Raw genomic sequence first — 25,193 nt, forward strand, 5'->3', positions numbered from 1 at the left:
TCCGATTTGCTTATAAATATGAAATGTCAAGCAGAATCTTTAAATGTTCCTGATAACTTAATGTTAGAATTATTCCTTCAACGTTTGCCTTCGACTGTTCAGTCTATTTTGGCAGCAGTTTCCAATTTAACTGTAGATAAAGCTGCAGAAATTGCCGACAGAATTTTAGAAGTAAATCCAACCCCAGGGACTTGTGCCGTTTCTCGCACAGTCGATCAGTCTTTTGAGGATAAATTATTTAAACAAATGCACTGATTGCATTTCTCTTTCTCGTGTCGCTCACCAAGTCGCGGAGATCGCAATAACGAAAGAAGCAATTCCAAAAGAGAGATTACTCCGTTTGCTGGTACAGACATTTTGGGAAAAAGTGTAGAGAAGACAAATGTACAAAACCTTGTTCATGGCAGGGAAACGAAACCAGCAAAGAATAGAGGCAACTTATTCTTCGCCTCAAGTTTCACGTCACCTGTTCGTTCGTGACCGTAGAACAAACTTTTCATTCTTGGTCGATACTGGCTCTGACGTGTCCTTACTTCCAGCAAATACCGTAATTTCGCGCGTATAGTCCGCGGACTATTTGTGTTTAAAATGCGAATTTTTGAAGCTGCGGACTATCCACCAGTGCAGATAATAACGCTGGTTGTTCACGGTTAAAATTGTTGAAATTTAAAAAACACGCTGTCGTGAACTGCTGATGATCAAATATAAAAAAAGTGCGAGATTCCAAGTATCCTTCGCACTGCTTTAGCACAACTTCCGGGAGGGGGAAAAGTAGTTGATGCGTCAGCTCGGTTTTTAGGAGCCATAGTAGCAAGTACCTGGAGTACGAAAAAAAAAAGCGTGATTTGTTTACTTATAGCGTGGTTTGGCAACACCGAGTGGAGTCGAAGGTCACATTTCATTACCACTTATCACGAGGATAGCACGTTGCACAGTATTTTGTCTTTCATCTTCGATAACGTTGATGAAACATCACCGGAGATTTACTGCTGAGAGGTAGTTGAGAAAACTGAAAACGATGGAAATAGAGAAGCGGGCCGTTATTGGTTTAATCCTAGTATCCGGTGCACACGGGATCTGACTACTTTTGGCGACTTTATGATGAGCAGTGAAAACGGGACATTCAAAGAAAATATATAGTTAAACATAGTATATAATATGTATATAGTATATATACTATGCGTGTATAGTATATATATAGACGTTCTTTGGATCATTTTCGGTGTTGGTGATAATTTTCAAAGTCGCAACAAGGCTGCACCGTATACTAGGATTTTACTCCGTTATTTTGAAGTGGGTGAGATAGCGGTGAGAAATTTGCGCAAACAAAAGAATGTGTTTAAAAAGCATGGGAATACTGCCGTATTAAAAAAACGTAATTTCGGACGTATAGTCCGCGGACTATCTGACAATTTTTTAAATTTTTTTTATATAAAATCGTGTCTGCTGACTATACGTGCGAAATTACGGTAATTCTCAAAAACGGAATTCTCCCCAACAAACACTTTTCACTGCTAATTCTTCCACTATTCATGTTTATGGTCAAAAAACACTTTCTTTGGATTTCAAATTAAGACGACAGTTTACATGGACTTTTCTTACAGAAACTGTTAGAACACCCATTCTTGGAGCAGATTTTCTCCATTTCTTTGAATTGGTGCCTGAGCTCAGAAACAAATGTCTCACAGGTTTAAAAACACAGTTTAAAACCGTCGGCTGCATGAAAAATGCAGGCATTTATTCAGTAAAAACTGTGTTTAGTGATACACCATATCACAAAATTTTAAAAGAATTTCATTCAATTACTAAATTACCAGATCTTAACCAACCTGTTAAACACAACATCTTTCATTATATCATAACTAAAGGTCCACCTGTAGTTGCAAAACTCGTCAATTAGCTCCACACCGCTTAAAAATAGCAAAACAAGAATTTTAAAATCTTTGAGCAGCAATTATGCATCCCCACTTCACATGGTTCCAAAAAAGGGAAGTCTGGAATGGAGACCTGTAGGAGATTATCGAGCATTGAGCGCTCAAACAATAAAAGACAAATACCCTATTCCATGCTTAGCCGATTTTACTGTTGCATTGCAAAATTTTTAGTCATGTCGACCTGATTAAGGCATACCATCAAATACCAGTTAACCCAGCCGACATCCACAAAACTGTCATATGCACACCATTCGGTTTATTCAAAAGTACCTGTATGATATTTGGCTTATACAATGCATCCATGACTTTTCAACGTTTTATAGATGAAGGATTTAGAAGGTGTTTATGCTTTCGTCAATGACTTGCTCATAGCCTCTAAAGATTCTGAGGAACATTTCAGGCATTTGAAAGCTTTATTTTCCAAACTTCAGGAATATGGACTTTGCATAAATGTTTCAAAATGTACCTTTGGTAAAACGTCTATTGATTTCATAGGTTTTCACCTTAGTGAAAACAGAATTGAACCTCTTTCTGACAAAGTCAAATGTATTTTAGATTTTCCTCAACCTACCACTCTTACTCAGCTTCGCCGATTTTTAGGCATGTTTAACTTTTACAGATGTTTCATGCCTAAAGCAGTACATATTCTCCTTTAATAAAATTGTTAAAAGGCTATATTAATAAAAAGAAATCTCGTTCTCGTGTTCAGGATTCATCCCAACAATTAAATTGGAACAAGAGTGCTGAACAAGCCTTTACTGCTGCCAAAAATGCCATTGCTCAGGCTACCCTTTTGAGACACCCTATTCTTGGAGCCCAGCTGAGCATCTGGGTAGATGCCTCAGACGTCGCAATAGGCGGCACACTTATACAGTTGTCTCAACAAACATGGGAACCTATAGCATTTTTCTCTATGAAACTCAATAAAAGTCAACAGAAATGGTAATCGTACAATAGGGAATTATTTTCAATTCATTCTGAAATTAAGAAATTCCGACACATGTTAGAGGGCAGAAATTTTATTTATACGGATCAAAAACCATTAATATATGCTTTTAAACAGAACCCTCATAAATGTTCACCTCGACATTTAGATTTTATTTCTCAGTACTCTACTGATATTAGGCATATGCAAGGTTAAAAAAATGTTGTTGCTGATGCTCTTTCAAGAATCGAAATTGATTCCATAACAAAATATCCATTTTTGGATTTTTAAAAATTTTCGGAAGGTGAACAGCACGATCCGGAGGTACAAGACCTGCTCAAAAACAATACACCATCCTTGAAACTGGAATTTAAACCGTGCCAATATTCTGATGGTACTATTCTTTGTGACATATCAACGGACATTCCTCGTCCATTTGTTCCGAATTCCTTTCGCAGACTCATCTTTAATCATCTGCATAATCTGTCACATCCAGGAATTGCAGCTACTACAGAGCTTATTTGTTCTCGTTATGTATGGCCCGATATGAAAAGTCATATAAAAAATTGGGTGAAATCCTGTAAATCTTGCCAAAAATCGAAAATTACTAGGCATACTAAAGCATCACTGGGCACATTCTCTCTTCCTGATGCATGTTTTTCAGAAATCCATATGGATATCGTTGGACCGTTACCTCCATCAGAAGGCAACATGTACCTTTTGACTCTAATAGATAGATTCTCCAGATGGCCTGAAGGCATTTAGATCCTCGATATGAAAACGGAAACCATTTGCAGAGCCATCTTCAACTGTTGGATATCTCGTTTTGGCTGCCCATCGATCATAAGAAGAGACCCAGGTTCTCAAATGAGATCCACAATTTTTGCAGAATTTACGCGCATTTTGGGTACGAACAGAATCATAACAACAGCCTATCATCCAATGTCCAACGGCATTGTTGAACGATTTCATCGACATTTAAAATCTTTTCTCAAGGCTCACAAGACCAATAACTGGACTGAAACACTACCAGTTGTTATGCTTGGTATTCAGACAGCCGTAAAGAAGGATCTACAGTCATCTTGTGCTGAACTGTGTATGGCACAACTCTCAAGCTGCCTAGCGATATGATACGGAATCGTATACGTATACGGAAGTATGATTAATACACTAATATCACGGAATATACGCTTTTTATATTCTGACAAGTTTTGTCAAGATACCAATTTTTAGTTCATATATAAGTCGTAAATTCCCTAGCCAGATTCCATTTTTATATAAATAGATGCATAAAGGACAAAATGGAACAGTTAATTGTATTTTTTATTCTTTTACAAAATTTAATTCTTTTAGATATAATTTTTAACGGTAAACGATATTCTGCTGAGTTATAATATAAAAATTATTACTAATAAAAATTTATATCCTAATTTAATAATATTTATATCCTAATTTATATCACTCAAAACAGAATTGGAAAACTCATTCAAATCATATTTAATCAAAACTTTTTACACAGTTTTGGGAAACAAGAATTTTGGGATTTGTTTGATTTTTAACGGTGAATTCAATCATTAAAACATTTTTACCATGTTTCCTCATTCATATAAAATTAGCAAAATAATTTACTAAATAATTCTTAGATGTAATAGTATTCTTGTTTATCTTTTGTTATATGACTAAAAATAAATAAAAAAGCAGCTGGTATTCAATATTTATTTTTATTTAATTATTTAATTACAAATACTTGGCTATTGGTGGTACTTAAGACATAGTCTTTCCATATTATCACTTTTCTATTAGGCCTTGAAATTATGCTAAGGACCTAAGAGAATTTGGAAAATCCTATGATTGCATAAAACTGTAGGAGATGCTAATAATGACAAATTTTAAATGAAAATAGAATTTATTTAAATATACTACAATAGAATAGAAATTTATTTAAATTGACTATAATTATTCCTATATTCTATGTCAAATTAACGAAGGAATACATTTTTGGTTTTAAATTCCACATTAGTAACAACTGTACAATAGCTAAACTTAACAAAATATCTGTAAAAAACCGCCAAAATTCTAGAAATTGCTATAAAATCCCGAAAAACATTACGAAGATTATTGCTTGCCAATTCCATGCTGAAAATATCAAGCGTTTACGAGGATGAGCTCGACTGTTAACGAACAACTTGTGGAAAAAATTCAACGCTAAAATATAAATACGTATGCCAAAAATTCCTGACAAATATTGTACTCTTATCGTAAATATATATGGACTTATAATGTGATGAAAACTGAGTCGGTAAAAGAATGGATTAAAATTTAATTTCCCAAAATAAATTGGCCTACTAAAACTAAGTAAAATAGATAAGTAAATAGTAAAAAAATAAATAATGATCTTTCTCAAAATACTGCCCAATAAAACATGTCGAATGATTGAAAATTTACAAGCTTAGAAGCTAAAATCCTAAAAAGATTTCGGAAAATTCAGACGTCATATATTACAAGACAAACTACAAACTACAAGTAGAAAGAAAGAGGAGAGACGAAACGCAAGCCAAGAAGTACTTCTTGCCATTCAATAGCATAGAGGCAATTTTATGGCTTATCCATCACACTAAGAGAAGCAAACATACTGCCCTAGGCTGAGCCATCTTGGAGAGATTTCCGAAAATGAAAGCGTTTTTTTTTTTTTTTTTTTTTTTTTTTTTTGGAGGGGTTTGTTATCTGACAGCAGGGCCATTTTCAAAGCAATTCGTTCCAAGGGGCGGGCTCGTTAATGGGTTAAGCATCTTTTCTAACAATTAGAGATTTGTCTCAATATGCAAACCAATGCTCTCGCTAGTTTCTGCGAGCTTTATCTCTTAACTTGCCAACCTCTTCACAATGCACTTATGAGGGCTTACTTGATCTGCTAAAAGTGAAATAATCCAAAACCCCCAACAGATGTGAAGCATATTATCGCTATGTCTGAAAGTAACTACAATATCAGACAATGGTTTAAATACGCCTCTTATTTCAAAAGAACTTAAAACATAAAGGCATGTTCTGATGCTAACAAAATCAGTTACAGCTCGTGGTAATGTAATTAAACAGAAACACTCAAATTCAAATTAAAACTGTAGATAAGTGGTCAAAGATTCTACAATTTAATTTTAATTTAATCTGGCTCAGTAACTATCATATGAAGAAAGGGAAATTATAGTAAAGGCTGAAATCATAGATAATTTACATAATAATAACTGCACATATCTTTGAAGAATAATTTTCTTTATGTAGTCAGTTTCTTTCTTCAACACATTTCCTTTTCATTTCAGAATTTTTCGATTTAAGTAAGGATTTCTGTTATTCAAAAAAACACTAAATGCATTTAGAATGTACAGGAAAAGCGGCTAATTTTATTTCTTTAGTTATATGAATATTAAGAAGAAATATAAAATATATATGGTAAAGGCCGCTTACAGAGCGGATGTGGCAGAATTTTTAGAACTTCATGACACACCAAACAACAAAATCTAGAAATAGCAAAACTAGTGAAAAGAAAAGAAAATAAAGGGAAGATAAACATGTTAAGATTCTAGTATCAGAAGTAAAACATTCAAATATTATATTTTTATTGTTCTTCCAGACATTCTCCAAAAAGTAAGAAATTCATTGCAAACTCTCTGTAAAACACATGCATTACGTGCTGATACCATGGAGACATTTTTCATTTTCAAAACATTTCTCTAATCATCTAGAATCGTAGCTCTATAAATCTTGCCTTCAAATCCTTCTAAACTTTCCAAGCTGCAATGTCTAAAATCGTAAAGAAAAATTATCCCTACGAATTTTGTAATAGCAAAATGCCAGAAATATTTCGGACAAAAAAAAAGGGGGACGGAAAAAGAGTAGAATTAATTTTATAGAGAAAAACTGATGCATATTCTGAGAATTCTAAACATTCTGAGACAATTACATGGGAAAAATTCTTACTATGAAAAAATTAAAAATACATTTGTAACTAATTACAGAGCTAATTTTGTTTTCGCTAAGAGCTGTTTCGTAAATTGTGCTTTATAGTATTATACCTTGTTTATTTTTCATTTTCAGACTCAAAATGAAACTTTATAATATGACAGCGAAAAATAAAAATGTTTTATTTTAATGTTATTTTTTTTAATATAATTTCAATATATTACCATTACTTTAATGTAATTTATCAATGTTACGATGTTTTAAAAAAATCGTCGAAAAATTCTCAGATCTCGGAATTAAAAATTTCCTATAGAAACTGATCTTAAAATTGCCAAAATGTTGATAAGTCGCCAAATTTAGGACCATTTAATAAAAAAATTCACATCCCCAAAAGTGAAAAGTTGTTTAAGAGCTCTTTATTAGAAAAAATGAATTTTACTATGCTTATCTTTCACTTCTCGCTTAGAACCTCGAGTATCCCATCATTTATATTAAAGATAGAAACAAATTATAACCCATTCAAAAAGTAACCATATATGAGGGTTGGAACTTTAATAGTGGCAACTATTTATTTACAAGGAATACAAAAGTGATTCATGTCACATGTTTTACAGTCCTTCAATATAGTCGGCAGCATTGTATACAACCGGTTTCCAACGATGTGGAAGTCGCAGAATACCTGTAGCAGCGTCTGTTTTGTTGATAGTTTAAATGGACCGGTCTACTGACGTAAGAATCTCAGGAACAGTTTGGAAGCGAGTGCCACGAAGTGGTTCCTTCATCTTAGGAATTAAGTCATAGTCACAAGGGCTTAGATCTGTGGAGTATGGTGGATGGTAAAGCACTGCCCAGCCCCATCACTTGAACAAATCAGTCACAACTTGCGCTGCATGCGGTCGAGCATTGTCATGCAAAATGAGAGGAGCGTTCTGCAGAAAGTGTCGCCGTTTTTTCTCAAAGCTGCTCTGAGATTGTGCTCCAAAAATGAGCAGTAATACTGCGCAGTGACGGTCTGCTGTGAGGGAACGGTATGCGTTAGGATGACACCATCACAGTCGTACACAAGAATCACCATAACTTTCACATTGCTGGGGTTCTGACGAAATTTCGAACGTTGTGGTGACCCTTCAGTTCTGGCTGGTACGATCGGGCCCAAGTCTCATCCAGCATAATGATACAGCGTAAAAAAGCATCTCCTTCCCACTCATAGCGCTCCAGGTGGGTTCGGGCACCATCGTATCGTAGCCATTTCTGCATGTCCGTCAATTGATGGGGAACCCATCATGAAGCAATTTTTCTCATGGACAGGCGTTCCTTCAGAATGTGCAGCACAGTCGTATGTGCTAATCCTGTTTGTCCGGCCAGCTGACGAATCGTTTGGCGGCGGTCACTGTCAGCGGCAATAGCTTGCGCGTCTGCATCGCTGACACTCGAACGACCTGGCCGCAGCATGTCTGCCACGTTTTGGCGTCCTTCATTGAATGCTTTCACCCATCTTGCTACAGTTCTGTAAGGCAATGTAGATTCCTCGCAAGCCCCCTGAAGCCCTTGATGACACTGTCGTGCTGTACGACCTCTGGCACATTCAATTTTTATCCAACATCGTTGTTCTTGTTTTGAAAACATCCTGACAACACTTACTTTAGACCGCGAGCTAATACAAGGATCCGTTCTTCGCGTCACTCCACATGCACGTGACGTAGGCATGACGAGTCTTTTTTCTGAGAGGTAAGGTAGGTATGTAGTTCACAAGTGGTATACGCGATATTCTTTGGTTTTGTTGCGTAGCATTTTTTCAGCTGTGTTGCCACTATTAAAGTTCCAACCCTCGTACGTCAGTAAATCGCCAAAAATATTCCTCCAAAATGGTAATTTGCACTCAAAATGGCAGTCGTAAAAACAGATAGAAATTTCAGATGATTAAAATTAAGGACCTTCTGCTGATTTTGGCCAAAATTAAGCATCAAAAATCGATTCCAAAAAAGTTTTGAACTTTTAGGGACTCCTTTAAGGACCGTATGACCCCAGTTCTCAGGATTAGGCATTTTCATTCATACATGTTCTTTTCTCTGATTTCAAGCATTTACCATAAATTTGCTGCATTTTTGTTCAGAATACGTATGCTAAAGCTTATTTAAAGGTCACATATATGAATTTATGCCAGGGAAAATTGATTATTGATAGATTAGATTTATATATAAATATTTTTATAGATTGGGAATACTCCAATTTCAAAACGTCAGCATAATTTTCCCTGCATTTATTGTTCAGAATTCTAATTTATGTCAAAGCTTAAATGTCACATATATAAATTTACCCTGGAGAATACGAATTTTGGTACAATTCTTTCACCACTTCAGTGAAAATTTTGAATGCGATGTCAGCTAAAAGGCTTCCTAAAAAACATATCTTTTGCCTTTATTTCAAAACTAAAGCATTTTCATCGAGCTAAAATGAGGAGAAAAATTTTATTGGGAACTTACTCGACTCAAAATGGCAATAAAATAGCATCTATCAAAAATCTTTAGCCCCCCCCCAAGAAAAAAACATGTTCATTTAATAATGAACATTCTCTGATAATTCAGAGAAAAATTTTGTTTTAGTTAATATGAATTTTGGAACATTTTAGCATGTATTTTTCATCTGTATTTCAAAAGAAAAATACACTGCCCTCCAAAAGTTAAGTAATAGTGTTTTTTTTAAAAGCTCACCATTATAGAAAATGTCAGGTATATTTAAAAATACAGTTTATATGCATGATAGTAATCAAGTTCAAGAAAGAAATTTATAGAAATGAATCCTTGTATAGAAGTGGGAGAAAAAAATGCAAAAACTATAAGTAGTTGAATGTTATGGAAACCCTATTGTGATGTAATTGGGTGCATGATTCTGGGAAATTTTGAATCATGGAATGTTTTGTAAGCGCTTTTCTTGTGTGTGTTGATTTTATTGTTTAGATGGTAGAATGGCTGAATGTAGTAAGATTAATTTGAACTTTCTGTACGATTTCATACAAAAGGGAAAATGAGCGTTAATTGACTGGTGTGTAAATGAAGGTTTACTTAGTAGCTATTATAACTAGGAAGGATATGCATCTAGTCGAACGTAAAAAACCATTTAGATGGATTTGTAGGAAGAAAGGTTCAGATGTGTGACGCCAATATACAGATTCGAGTGCAGATAATTTTAGGAAGTTTTTGGATGTTGTTAAGAAATTTTGTGTGCTACAGACTAAAGACGAAGGATATTATAAATAGGGTAAGTGGATATTTGCTTTTTGTAGTGCATGTTTTTCATTTTTTATGTTATTTTATTGTTTGATTTAAAATGTAGTTTACTGAGATTATGTATTTTTTGTTTGCCTGTATTGAAGAATACAGTGCTCCTTTAACTTTTTAAGTGAAAATATATCGATGTGTACACGGACAAACTCAAGTGCATTAAGGCATAGTTTGTGCAATTCTGTGATGTTCTTTAAGTGAAAATAGGTCGATGTGTACATGGATAAAGTCAAGGGAGTGTGCAATGCCATTTTTGTGCAATTCAGGGATTTTTATTTAAAGTGAAAATAGGTTGATGTGTATGGATACCGAGTTTGTGCAATTCTTAGTCATGTTATTTTGGCTTTGTGTAGCGGCGATTTTTGTGCCAAAATTTGTCGTTATGCAAGCCAAAACAATAAGTGAAAGAATTGTACAAACTCGGTATCCATGTACCGCCAAGGGGTACCCTTAAATATACTTTTAACATTTTATTCACAAGTGTTGATCTTCAACTGTTATTAACAATATACAGAAGAGTCTATGAATATCCAGGAGAAGTTGTTTTCGTCAAGGTGATAGGCATTCGGGTGGATGGAAATAGGGGCGTCACAACCTGATGCTGCTAGACATCTTGAAGTCTCTCGTAGTGTAGTCCTCCAACTATAGAATCAGTTTGAATCCGAGAATTCTGTGTCTAGACGACACATGTTCCAGGCAAGGCAATAAAAGTCTGTATGCAAGACAACCAATTGTTTGTATCCCCTTGACCTAAGGACACAGAAGTGTCTATTTATGCTGGGCAAGAAAATATGTCTCCTGGATTAGGCAACAATCGGCATCTGTTCTCTTCACAGATGAGTCCAGGTTCACAGTGGAGAGTGATTCAGGTGGTCAGTTGATATGGAGACAACAATGAACACAACCAATCCCACATTGTGCAAAGACACAGTTACAGAGGTGGTGGAATAATCATTTGAGCTGAGATCTCTCTTGGTGGTCTTATTGACATGCATGTGTTCCATGGAGAAACTTTGACCAGTGTGAGATATTGAGACAAGATCGTTGATCAATATTGTCCGCTCATATGCTGCCACTATTAGTCCTGGATTTCTTCTGATGGACGACAATGTGCAATCACATCAAGCTCGGGATGCTGAAGAATATCCTGAGGGTCATGATATGGAGTGGATAGAATGGCCAACTCAACCTCAGACCTGAATCCGATAGAACATCTTTGGGAGACAGGTTGCAGCTTTAAATCATCTTGCAAGTTTGTTAGATGAGCTTGAACAAGAATTAATCTGTGTCTGGTCACTGATCGACAACTTAACTGACAGCATAGAATGTTGAGGTTGCCAATGTATTGTAGTTAGAGGTGGACACATTCCTTAAAACCTATTTTTGTAACGTTACCACAATATTTTTCCTCAAAAAACTGTGATGAACTGTTTCTCAAAAATTCGATTTCTTTGTTAAGAGAGAATTTTTTGTTGTTGTAATTCATGTTTGTTTTAAACTTTAGACACATTCTATGTTGCATGCATTAAAGAACTCTTACATGAATATGTCCTGTAAATTTCTTGTTACTATATTGTTTCATTCTCAAATTAGACACATTCTGTTCCTGAAATTTTGGAGGGCAGTGTATTTTTATTAAGGTAAAACAGTATGAAAATGAGAAAATTCTAGCAGATATATAATTCAACTGAGAATCAATCAAAGAAGAGAAAAAACTGTCCTAAACAGGGCTGACTCCAAAATGTTTTGCCAAGTTACCATAAACCTATGATAGTTAAAAAAAAATGATCATATAACATCTATTTTTAAATGTATCTCGTAATATTTGCATAAATTTAGAGATTAATTTTAAGAAATCAGTGAAATACTGCTGAAAACTTAAATCATGCTAATACTTAAAATTTATTTTAGAGAATAATACATATTTATCCTGTATAACAGAATTCATTAAATGCATTAGTACTTTTCTTAAACAAAGGTTAGGTTAGGTTATTTAATTACGGCAAAGCCTCGAGGGCTATCTGCCTAAGAGGAGGCATGCCTTCGTGGAGGACTTTCTAAGAGAAACTGGCTTGTATACACGTCACACACGGGGAAAACCACAAAAACACGCATGCAGCCAGCCCGTTCGCGGAATTCGAACCTCGGACCGAACTACCAGTGTTCAGCGACTTTACTACTCAGTCGCTGGTGGGCCCTTAAACAAAGGTGCAAAGCTAAATAAGTAATGGTAATACATAATAAAAACAAAATTGGAAAAAATTTGACACAACTTCTCATAATATTACAAATACCAATGTATTTTTCTGAGATACTTATCCTGGAAATGTATTTTCCTGTAATATTTCTTTTTTTCTAGCATCAACTTTTACACCAATTTTCACTTTTAATTATAGTTTTCAAGTTTTATACAGTCAAAAGTCATTAATTCGGACACCCATAATCCGGACCTCAAAGCTAAAAACTTTCTGCGCATGCGGTGCGTTGGCACATGCACACAGGCGTTTTACGCGTGCGCGTAAGACCTTGACTACTGCGCATATGCGTGTGCGCAAGTGCAGAATACGTTTTCGCCTGCGCGTTTAATGTATAACGGACAGTATAAGCTAATTATCTATTTCAGTTAATGTTAAAGATTGCGTTGTTCCTTAATCATCGAAATGGATCCCGCTTATTATTTTTTGCAGACTGTAAGAGCAATTTTATAAAAGTAAACTTGAAATTTCGATTACGTCAAATAGAATTTCCGATGCTGGAACTTCCAAAGGATCTACAAAACGAAAGTATGTTTCGATGTCCAACATATAAAAAGTGGAATTGCTCCAAAAAATGAATAAAGACATGAAGAATGTGACAGAGAGGTTAGTGAAAACTAAAAAATTTTGATTGACAAGTTAGTCAGTATTCTCGGCACAGCAATTAACGGGACTTGAACAGCGGAACTTTGTAACTGAACAAGAAATTATGTCTGTTTATAGAATTAAAGAGAAAGTATTATCACATAAAACGAAGCAACTTAAACAACTTACATTGAAAGAAATGTTTAATAAAGTAAACAAATAAATAAATATTAAGCTTTTTTGGTACTATTCGGTTTTGAGGACCGTAAAAAATTGAAGCGAAAATGTATGCGCAAAAGCGCCAAATCTAGCAAACACGGCCATTTAACAGTGCGCCAAATCTAGCATACGTGCTGATTTCAAATTACGTAAATTTATATAGTTCTATATTTCTTAACACGCCGTTGAAATACTACTTTAATTTTAAATTCCTTTTTAATTATCCGATGGATTTAACAATTTGGGAATTGCCCATGACGAAAAGTCGGCAATAGAATTTTGGCTTAAAGTGCAGAATCACCCATTGTTTGACGCATTTTTAAGAATTGCACATACTTGGTATCCATGTGCACATCAATCTATTTTCACTTAAAAAAAATCCCAGAATTGCACAAAAATGGCACTGCACACACCCATAGCTTTATCTCTGTACACATCAACCTATTTTCACTTAAAAAGTAAAAGAAAATTGACAAAAATTCATTTGTTTTTACCCTTGTAAAAAGCGGCAAACAAATAAGTGAGGGATTCTGCACTTTACCGAGAATATTTTCAAAGAAAAGGCATCATTCATTATAGAAAATTACGTTTGAACAACCAACGAGATGAAATTATGCTTGAGCCATAAGTCGGTAGCGAAATAGCGATGCAGGCATCCATTCAGTTATGTTTTGCAATTTTTATATAAATTAAAATAATGATCTGAAATAGTTATTTACTCTTATGCTTCCATTCAGTCATGTTTAGCCTTTTTTGTATAAATTATAATAATAAAAAATAAATTATATGAAATTAACCTTTCATCTAAATTGAAAGATCAGTCTTTGATAGTTATTTACTATTATACTTCCTTTCCTGCCGCAATTATTTTTGGCAGCATTGGCATCAACAATAGTTTGGCGATTTTTTATGGCCCTGGAAACCGAATAGTACCGCTTTTTTTTTTTTTTTGTAAATTTTGATACCCTTTAGATCATAATTGTTCTTTATTTCGTAAATTACGGTTTCATATTTCTAATTTATAATTTCTGCATGCCATCTTATGAGATTTAAACTGATGACCTATAATCCGGAATCGCCGAAGTCCCGACGAGTGCGGATTAACGACTTTTGACTGTAGATATAAAACTTTCGTCAATCCACAACAGCACTAAATTTCAGTTTTTACATTTTTATTTAATAAATATGCAAAATTAAACCCTCAGTGTCTATCAAGGCAAATTAAAAAAAAAAAACGACTTGGCTTTTTCCACTGTCGCATGCAAATAATTTCTTTTTGGGGGATGATCAAAGAAAATAACTAAATAACATGAGGCACTATAGAATTAATCATAATTTTCTTGTTTGTAAAAAAAGAAGCTATTAATAATGTAATAAGTCCAGAGGGGCAATCTGCCCAAGACTATTAATTTTGTTTGCATTTTCCGTTGGTTCACTACATGCGTTTTCACTTTTCAAAATGTTGCCACCAAATTATAACCCTGCATTATATTTAATGAAATAAAATAATGAAGAATCTGCAAAAAAGTATGTATGTTTCTTGCATTGTGATAAAACAACAGTACCTAGAGCCATCAAATTTTGAATAATCCTCCTGCAAGTTTGGCATCTGGAAGCCCAAATTCGAAATTTGTTTTGTTATCAATTTCATATTTTGTAAAATTTTAATGAATTTCTGGTTAACATACTCAAGGATTTCAAAGCGAGTAATGGCAACATTGTACAGAAAAAAAAAATAATAATAATAATTAATCTCCAGCGCACAAGACTGTGTATTGGAAATTCTAAAGATACTCATTTCAAAATTATTTTGCGATATTGCTCTTGAACTGAATTTTATGGTTTACGTATGAAGAACATAATATTTAATAAATAAAGGTAACACACAAAATATTTTTTAAAAAAAGCCTCTTTAAAAGTAATTTAAAATCTGAAATCTTTCTTTTTTTTTGGGAGGGAGGGTAAAATTCGAGGTCTTTGAAATATTTTTGAGGGACATAAATGCACCATTCAGATAAGTTTTATTAAGAATACACATTTCATTTTTCCAAACAATTAGCTACTATTGGTTATTTCATAAAAATATTAAACCTGAAAATAATACTAAACACATCCAATAAATAGAAAAACTACAAGTTAATAAACTGATATACAGGGTACCAATTACCAGGAAGTCCCCCTATGCAGATCTCAAGACTTTCAAGTATAAGATAAAGGGTAGGTCAATTTACACATAATTGAAACTTAAGAAGATTGACTTCCTGTAAACTAGTGGAAGTTTTCACTAAAAAATTTTCTGTGTTTGTGCTTCAAAATTTTATTGATTTATTCCCTTTTAGTTTAATTATTCCTTTACAAAATCTATTAATGAAGCAAGCTATACTGCATGCCTTTAATATAAGTACAATAAAAAAAGGAAACAAACACACAATAAAAGACACATTAAACCGCATAATACAGTTATTCAATTTGACATAAATATATACAACATATTACATCCAATTCCCGGATGATCAACTATTTCTAATCAACAAATGAACTGTTAAAGAAAATTTTATTATTCTGTTATGTTTTAAAGTGGGTTTATAATGTGCGCTTCACTTTAATTATATTTAAAATCTTTCCAACTTAAGAGATTTTTAAATGATTATTTCAATGAAATCCAATTCATTCCAGGTTAGTTTAATGTTCCTTTAGACAGGGGGAAGAAAAACTGCAACCCTTAAAAGATACCCTTAAAGATAACAGGATAAAAGAAAATAAACTCACTTAAAATTAGTTAATTAACCAAAGATCTAGTTTTTAATACATGAAAACTAAATATATAGAGAGAACACAAAGCTATTTGTGTCACTTATGTTTTAAATTCTCTAAGAAATATAAAGAAATCAACAGCTCTAGTTCGAATTTGACATAATCATACTTCTACTTTGTTTTGTTTACATTAACGAATGTTGACAGTTCAAATATTAATGTAAGTTAAATCAAATGTCGTATGAGCTCTTCACTTGAACACTAATGTCATTTTTCCTTTTCTGATCGCATTTGTCATTTAATAAATTAAGAGTAATTCTCTTTTTTTTTATTTTAAGACAAATATAATTCAAGGTTTAACATACTTGAATCGATACTTCATTTTTTTTCAAATAATCCATCAATCCTAACGACACCATACTATTTATACTAAGAACTACCGGCTGTCCTTGTATAACACATAACTGCATCACGTGCTGTTAGACAGATTTACGGAGATGGTTCTAACAAAAGACTGCGCAGCCGCCATGTTATACAATTTCGAACCTTCGTACTCACCAAATTTCAATCACTTTTCCAAAGATGCTATACATTCCATCTGTACATATACGGTCACTATTTTCTATATTAAGTTTCTAAATAACTTAAATCTTCATCTATTCCAACAAACTAACCCTATATATTCAATATTTTTCAATTCAACGCTAAAATCTTCCCAGCCTCAGAATTTTCCTCCAATTCGGCAAATGGCTGCCTAACAAATGCTCCCATACGACTTGTGCGCATGCGTCACTTTCGACCATAGTCTGGCCAAGCGTACCAGTTACTTTACGGGCGAATGAAATATGCGATTGTCTGAAAAATATAAGTTTACCAAGGAAGCATGGATATAAAATATATTATAAAATCATTTTTGGAGAGTAAAAAAAATTCTAACGTAATTTTGGAGCTAGAGGCATCTCTGTTGGTAAGATCTAAATCAAATGTTATCTTTTAGTAATGGCAAGATGGCACAAATTATTAACTGGTTCATCGATCTGAAGTGTGATTTATTATATAACTTATAATAGCATTCTCTTGAGAATATATATATATATATGTATATTATTTTGCTATAATGATTTTTTAACACAGTTGGTTTTTATCTTGCAATGAAACGATATGTTCATTGTAAAAAATTGCATTTTGCTTATATTTTTATAACTTTCTTCATCTAATTTGAAAGAAACATTCGGAACCTATTTATTTTTCACATCTAATATAAACGTTGTTAACGTGAGTTATATTTTATACCCTTTTGCTTTATATAACACTCATTTTAAAATAATTAGGTTTATCATCCAGCGTTAGTAATCCACTGACATGTTTACAGTAATGGTCAAAGATTTTAAGCTTTCTATCTATTCAAATATCGCCGTGATTTTCGCCCAAAGCAAGACGTGTCCGGCTCTATAATATAATGCTATTTTACCACATCACATACATGTTTGTACAAATGCGTTTCCAATGGGAAATCCAAAAATGAGAAAAATTTTATGACCATAAACCCATGAGTCTTGGTGAAAAGTACAGAATCACCTTTTGCTTGGCACGTTTTTAAGAATTGCACGTACTCATTATCCATGTTCACATCGACCAATTTCCACTTAAAAAATCAGGTGACCAGACAAAAGTCCACTGGACGAAAGCGCACGCGACAAAAGCCCACAAAAAAGACCCCACTGGGATAATTGCCCCACGCGACTAATACCCACACCAATGAAAGCACGCATTGATAAAATCCCACATAGATATAAGTGAACGCTGATAAAAGCCCACATTGACAAAAACCCACACCGCTATATATGCTACATTAAAATTAATATTTTTCCCTTTTTTTCTCAAAATAAAAAATAATAACAAATAATTGAGCAATAAATTTAAGTAGTGGAACACATTTCATTTTGGGCTCTGGCTGAATTAAAATCCCATATGTACATAGAACAGAGTCAGTCAAAATAATATAATTAAAAACATATACATGTATGTGTAACTTTGTTTTTATGTTTCCGCGACAAATGGAAGTTACCTCGTATAAGTCCGACAAAGGGAATACTGGCCACACTGCTTCTTTTAATCGTACAAAATTACAAGGAGTATAAAATGTATGTAAATTTTCATCAAATATAGAGAATAATTTAACACTGAAGAAAATTTTGCATTTAATATGGAGAATTAAAGCCGAACTCTCATTTCAACGAAAAAAAATAAAAGTACTATATTCTGTTATGATTAAGAAAACATTTGTGTGCGCTATCATAAACACTGTTTTAATAGTGAATTAAAAGCACAGTTTCAAATAATTTAGTTAAATTTTGACAACTTGGATAAATTAATTTCATTTTTAATCATAATAATTATTCGTAAAACTTTTCAGGAAGTCATAGCTATTTTGGATTTCGTGAAAATGTGTGCTGTTTTTAAGTGGGCATTCGTCTTGTGGGCTTTTGTCATGCAGTTTTCTAACTGGCCACTGGCTATTCAGGTGGGAAAGCATTGCGTTCCTTTTCTTTTGCCACCAGCTGTGTGAAAAAGCAGTTAAAGAGAGGAGAGCCTTGCTTAATTGCTTTATTCCCTATCAAACCTTAAATTAATAAATTAAAGAAGATTTTAAATGTTTTTGTTAGTTACTAGAAAATAACAATATCTGAAATTACGCTTGTAACTGAAGTTAACCCCTTTCTTGCATTTCTTTAGTCTAGTTCTTAAATAGCGTTTTATCTAAAGATTTAATTAAAATTTCAATAACTGGAAAACGAAAGGAATTAACTATTTCTTAACCATTTTTAAAGGGATAATTCACTAAGTAAAACTGCAGAGTGGAAAAATATGCTAGTTCCTGATTCGATAGTGTCTCTACAACTTTTTGATGAACTAATTAAACATGTTTGTTATATCGAAGCAAAGCCATTGTTTAAAAGTAAAACTACTGAACTATTTCTAAAAAAAATAAATTATTACATATAATAACATTTATGTATAAGTAATATATGTATAATAACTATGAAATCATACAAAAGTTTAACTATTCGAATAATTTTAATAACAAAGGTTTCTGAACTCAAGAACAAGAGGATTTAAGAACCATGAGCCCAGCGTTGTAAGAAAAATAAACTTGCACATTAAAACTAATTTTTATTTCAATAAAAAATATGATATTACTTGATTATTCAACACTTATGATATTAAACGCTTAAAAACAGTTCATTTTAATTTACCATAATTTTTCATATGCAAAAACGGTACAACTCTGATATATGCCCTAATTTCACCAAATGGGGCGATATGCGCTGGTTTTTTCCGCGATTGCGTGTTGTATGGCAACCCTGTTGACGTTGAAAAATCTTTCGCTGGAGCTCGTTGGTTCGCGAAGATAGGGGGAAAGATAAAATGGTTGAAGTTGCTGAATTGAAATTCGGCAAAAGGAAAATATCATCATGGCCATCCTGTTGAGGGGCAGTGGGTATTTGGAGGTGTGGAAAGAGGGTCTGGGAGATTATTTTTAGTGGCTGTGCATGATAGAAGTCGGGATTTGTGATTTTATTTATTTGTGAACCATAATATGAATTTTCTGGATAGTGTGCCTGCCTGTCACGTAAATACGATAGTGATTACGTGGCGGTATGAAGTTGGTATTTCTGCTGTTCAAAAAAGCATTAATTTATGGTAAGTGCATTTTATTTTATTCTTGTTCTTATTTTGTAGAATTGTTATGTTCATTGTTTTTTTAGTACAAATTTCTGTCGTTATTGTTTTTTTTTTAATTGTTTGAAATTTATTTTAGTTATATTAGTTTATTTAGTTGATTAGTGCAATTCGTAGACTGTGCAATTTGTAGATGTTTTTTTAAAGTTGAAATAGAATGCTGTGTACATGGTATTCTTTGAAATTTATTGTTGTTATGTTAATTTATTAAAGCCAGGTGTGAGTAGTTCGTAGATTCGTTCGTTGCCTAGATTGTGCCATTCGTAGATGTTTTTTTAAGTTAAAACATATCGCTGTGTACATGGATTCTTGTCAAATATTTTTGGTTAGAAACTTTGCGTTTTTGCTATCTAAATTTTTCGTTTTTGTTTCGTATTTTTAGCTTAAATTGTGTGTTCAAAACGTGGTTTTTGCATGTGCAAAAACCGCGCTTTTGGAGACATTTTAGGCTTAAAGTTCGAAACGTAGACAAAAAATTTAGATAGTAATATGGCAGCATGGAGCGCATATCAGAGTAGTTCCGCAAAAACTTTCAATGAAGCAAATTTAAGCAGCATTTACAAAGTGAACTTTACTGGAACACTTCTTTTGTGGATTTTATGCTGTTATTACATGTTGAATATTATTTTGCCTAGATTAAGAAAAAGAAACACGTAACATGTAAAAATTTATTGTTTAGAAATATTCTCAAATTAAAGTAATTTTCTTCACCTCTAAATGCATTGTTTTCCCTTATATGAATTTCATATTCTGACAATAGAAGTGACAGATTCTGACAGAAATAGTTTCCACATAACGTGTTGGAGATATTTCTTATAAACCTTGTGTGTTGGCGATCATGTAGAAAAAATGCTTAATTATGGAGCTACATTTTGAATAATTTTTTTCCTTATTGAATGACTTCAAAAGTTTTTAATATCTTGTCTTCTAGAATGAAATGTTTCACAAGTTTTTAAGGTTCTTTCCTAAGAATAATTCATTAAGCAGAAGTTAGTAAGAATGAGTAAGGTATACAGTAAGACCCCGCTTAACGCGGGGGATACGTTCCATCGAAGTAGAGCGTAATGCGAAACAGCGCTAAGCGAGGCTGTCTTAACATGTAAATAATGGGGTTAGGGGAAGACGAATAAAAAATGGTTAGGCATTAAATTTAATAATGTTTTTTTTTAATAAAAATAAAATCAAACATTTATTTCTTACAAAAATAAAAACAATATAAATGCATATACTTTTAAAAACAAATAAAATTGTCAGTCAGATCATTCAGTCTATTCTGGGTTTCCAATTTTCTGCCTTTTTGTCAAGAAGGCATTATGATAGATTGGCTTAATGGCATATTGCGTTCAAGGTTGATCTTTACATTATGGTAACTTGGCAATTTTTTGGCAAAAATTTGGCAACCAACTCTCCTACAGCAACCCTCTATTTTTTTTCCCCTCCGCCATTTTGTCTTCACGAAGTAAAGACATGATTCTTTTCGTCTTATCTACTGAACACTTCTTCCAACAGTCTACTAGCCGAATTACACTTATGCTAGAAATTTTATCAAACAAAACTGCTTAATCATGACAAATATTCACTGCAAAATTGGGAAAAAGTGCACAATACCATACACCTTACGCGTTTTTCAAAATAACACATACACATAAACCATGTACACGCCAAATTATTTTTACTTAAAAAACCATCCCAGAATTGCACAAAAATGGCATTGCGCGCACTCTTCACTATATCCATGTACACTGCTTTTTTCTCATAAATTAGAAAAATTTCACAAAAATACATGACAATTTTCTCAATCTTTAAACCCGGTAAAAAGAAAATATATGAAATTACCTGATCGCCGAAAAGTATTTACCCTTTACAAATATGAACATTTCCGCATATAAAATAAATAAAATATCCAAAAACTTTTACCTCTAAATCATCTATTACATTATACACGTCACCAACGAATTCATACCGCAAGCATTACAAATACTTAGTATCAAATATTTAAATTATTTCCATGCACGTTTATTTCAACTTAAACGTATACCAAATTCCTACAAACATAAAATTCACAAAATAACTATCATTTAATTAAAATATCACTAAACCATGTACACGTCGACTTATTTTTACTTAAAAAAACATCCCAGAATTGCACAAAAATGGCATTGCACACACTCTTCACTATATCCATGTACACTGCTTTTTTCTCATAAATTAGAAAAATTTCACGAAAATACATGACAATTTTCTCAATCTTTAAACCCGGTAAAAAGAACATATATGAAATTACCTGATCGCCGAAAAGTATTTACCCTTTACAAATATGAACATTTCCACATATAAAATAAATAAAATATCCAAAAACTTCTAAATCATCTATTACATTATACACGTCACCAACGAATTCATACTGCAAGTATTACAAATACTTAGTATCAAATATTTAAATTATTTCCATGCACGTTTATTTCAACTTAAACGTATACCAAATTCCTACAAACATAAAATTCACAAAGTAACTATCATTTCATTAAAATATAATTAAATTCAAAAACACTACTTAAAATATAAATGAGCACATACATTAAATTAATAAAAATTACCTTACAATCCTAATTACTTTAAACTAAATCATTGCTAATAACAATTTTACCAATAATACCAAATTCCTTTCCACCTTACATTTAGAACAATGCATAAAAATAATATCCTCAAATAATTAAAAATACTAACTTACCTAATCTTCTTCAGAATCTTGATTACGTGGCGGATGCACTTTTCTAATTCATTCAATAAAATTGTTCAAAGATTTTTTCTGCGAATTTTTCCTTCATACTTCCTCCGCTAAATAAAAAGCAAACTTCTCTTTATCACAATGCCTAAATACCCATTTCGAATCACTTTAGTTAGGGCCATGGGATCCAAAAATTACACAACACTGTTTCACACAACACAGAATAAAGCTAAATACAAAATTTCCACATTTTTTCCCGATTTCCCCCCTTTTCCGATTAAAGAACTGTAATTCGTCCATTAATATCACATGACATATCCCATGATCTCTCATTTCCCTCACGCAAAATAATGCGTGATCGGAACTGAGTACTGCTCACATTATTACCAAAGTCCCAGGTAGTAACCTTTATCGCCTCCAAAATGTCGCCGAACTACCAGTTACCATATTGTAAAGATTAACCGCGTTCAATTTTGTCGTCAATCCATATAGACTGTGGTTTTCCCATTTCCTCTATAATGTTATTTCTAGAACGGGTAATTCTAGTTGCAGAGCTTGACGTAGTTGCAGTTGCCGATGATAGTATTTTTTCTTTATTCTTAAGAATTGTTCTTATTGTTAAAGTTGCCAAAATCAATGCAGCACTAATTTGAGATTGACGTTTACCAGAATCTAATCTTCTAATCACTTGCATTTGAGTTTCCAGTGAAATGCTTTTTCTGGTTGCTTTCTTTTCTTGTTCTTTATTATCACCCATGATAAAAACTAAAAATCATAGTATTTGTCACTGTATTAATCGTTATAGTATTATACAAATTTAAACTTACAATAATGTCAACAAATGTTTCAAATGATAAAAATGCGTCCACCAAGCAAGAAACACAACTACACTGTTTCGGATATGTTATTTGGAAACCTAGCGCTGCGCACAATTTCGGAGAATCCCCGGGTTGAAATAAAAGAGCGTTAAACCGAAACAGCATTAAGCGGGGTCTTACTGTAATGTAAATATGTTTTGCTATAATTAAAAATAGAAATAATGTAAAAGCTTTATTTAAAACATTTTATAAATTTTATGGAGCGAAATATGAATGGGAAACGAAGGATCCATACTAAAGCCATAAAGACCAAGCCCCCTATTAACGTAAAAAACCACAAACTTCATGAAACAAATGAAAAGAAACTGCGAAACGCTGGATATATAAAATACCTCAATTTAGTAAAAAAATATCATTAAAAAGATTTCTTTTTTTCGTTTAGCTGCAGAATGTCTGCAAAAAAAAGCCTTATTTTATTCCAGATTGGGCAGATTCTAATCTCAATCTTCAGTGGAGAAAACAACTCCTATTATAATTATATTTGTGTTTTCAAGTGTTAAGGTGCCTTTTAAGAATACACCTCACACAAATTAAATTTACCTAAAATCTAACCTAACTTTTAGCATTGCGTTGTGATTCATAAGAACCAGATTAGCCTCGTGTTGGACTGGGGATGATCATGAGTAATAATTAAATAAACCATACAGTTGTTATCCAATGTATATATCTTAAATTTTATTAAGTTTTTTAAGCAGAAAAGTAAACAAAATTATCAAACAAAGTGTACCAAGAATAATTAAGAATAAATGGGATTTATTGAATAATTAAGTGAATTTGCTACACAGTACAAGTAATACCATAATTAATTTACCTCTTAGTACAGCCAACGTACATTACGCGGATAGACTGGAATTTTCTCGAAACATACCTGGAAAAGTCAGGGAATTTCATTCTCCTGTTTGAGTGGCAACCCTGGTTGTTCCTTAATCTTCGAATTGGATCCGGCTTATTATTTTTTGCAGACTGTTAGAGCAATTATATAAAAGTAAGCTTAAACTTTCGATTATATCAAATAGAATTTCCGATATATATTTGTTAACATGTAAAGGATCTAAAGCGAAAGTATGTTTCGAAATCCGAAATCTGTTTATCAATTTCACGCTGCTCGGTGGGGGGAACACCACTGCCCTTAATGAATTGCAAGTTTATCTGTCAGCACTATCCTGATCTTCAGGGCAGATGTTTTTATTTTATTTGGCTTATAATTCCTTACCAAATGTAGTATTTCATCTCGATGTGCTGTCTTTGATATGATTTAAAAGAAGTTCCTCGTCATTATAATTCGCTTCCGATAGTGAAGAAAGTGACAGAGGTTTTTGAAAACGAAAAAATTTCGATTGACGAATTAGTCAGTATTCTCAACACAGCAATTATAGGACTTGAACAGCGGAACTTTGTTACTAAACAAGGAATTATGTCTGTTTTATATAATTAAAGAGAAAGTATTATCACATGAAACGAAGCAACTTAAACAACTTACATTGAAAGAAATGTTTAATAAAGTAAACAAATAAATATTAATCTTTTTCTTTTTGTAAATTTTGATACCCTTTAGATCATAATTTTTCTTTATTTCATAAATTACGATTTCATTTTTTTAATTTCTGCATGCCATCTTACCAGATTTAAACTGATGATCTATAATCCGGAAAAATCGATAATCTGGAATCGCCAAAGTCCCGACGAGTCCGGATTAACGACTTTTGACTGTAGTGCCTTTCCCATGAATTGGCAAAGTTGCCCCCATCAACAGCTACTAGCGTGTTCTCATTCTTCACAGGAGAAAAAGTATCGTACAATTAACGATTTTTGCAAAAATGATGAGATGCAGCAGTATCAAAAATCCAACTATCATCATTTTCCTCCAAGTTGTTAACATTAGCTTGTGCTATGAAAAAGGACTCAGCATGGGAATTCTTTTTACCTTTACATAACT

At 32.9% G+C, this 25,193-nt stretch overlaps 2 protein-coding genes across 8 annotated transcripts in view; one reads left to right on the top strand and one right to left on the bottom strand.

Moving 5' to 3' along the window:
- Nucleotides 1–16,661, bottom strand: part of dom (domino helicase) — a 220,359-nt gene extending 203,698 nt beyond the window's left edge. For 4 of the 5 annotated variants that reach the window (XM_085813136.1, XM_085813138.1, XM_085813137.1 and 1 more), the window contains exon 1: nucleotides 16,466–16,661. The gene's annotated coding sequence lies outside the window, so the exon portion shown is untranslated. Of the gene's footprint in view, nucleotides 1–16,272; nucleotides 16,424–16,465 lie in introns of those variants that run through there. The other variant, XM_085813135.1, reaches the window with a different exon arrangement.
- A 27-nt stretch (nucleotides 16,662–16,688) lies between these two features.
- Nucleotides 16,689–25,193, top strand: part of LOC118206041 (nucleolar complex protein 4 homolog) — a 106,279-nt gene continuing 97,774 nt past the window's right edge. For 2 of the 3 annotated variants that reach the window (XM_035378321.2, XM_085813141.1), the window contains exon 1: nucleotides 16,689–16,874. In XM_035378321.2, coding sequence (XP_035234212.2) covers nucleotides 16,791–16,874 — 84 coding nt within the window. In that variant the 5' untranslated portion in view covers nucleotides 16,689–16,790. Of the gene's footprint in view, nucleotides 16,875–19,491; nucleotides 19,613–25,193 lie in introns of those variants that run through there. The other variant, XM_085813140.1, reaches the window with a different exon arrangement.

Source organism: Stegodyphus dumicola, chromosome 3 (genome assembly GCF_044657685.1).
Source record: "Stegodyphus dumicola isolate Sdum_Otavi_A_Nest chromosome 3, ASM4465768v1".
Classification (NCBI taxonomy): Eukaryota; Metazoa; Arthropoda; class Arachnida; order Araneae; family Eresidae; genus Stegodyphus; species Stegodyphus dumicola.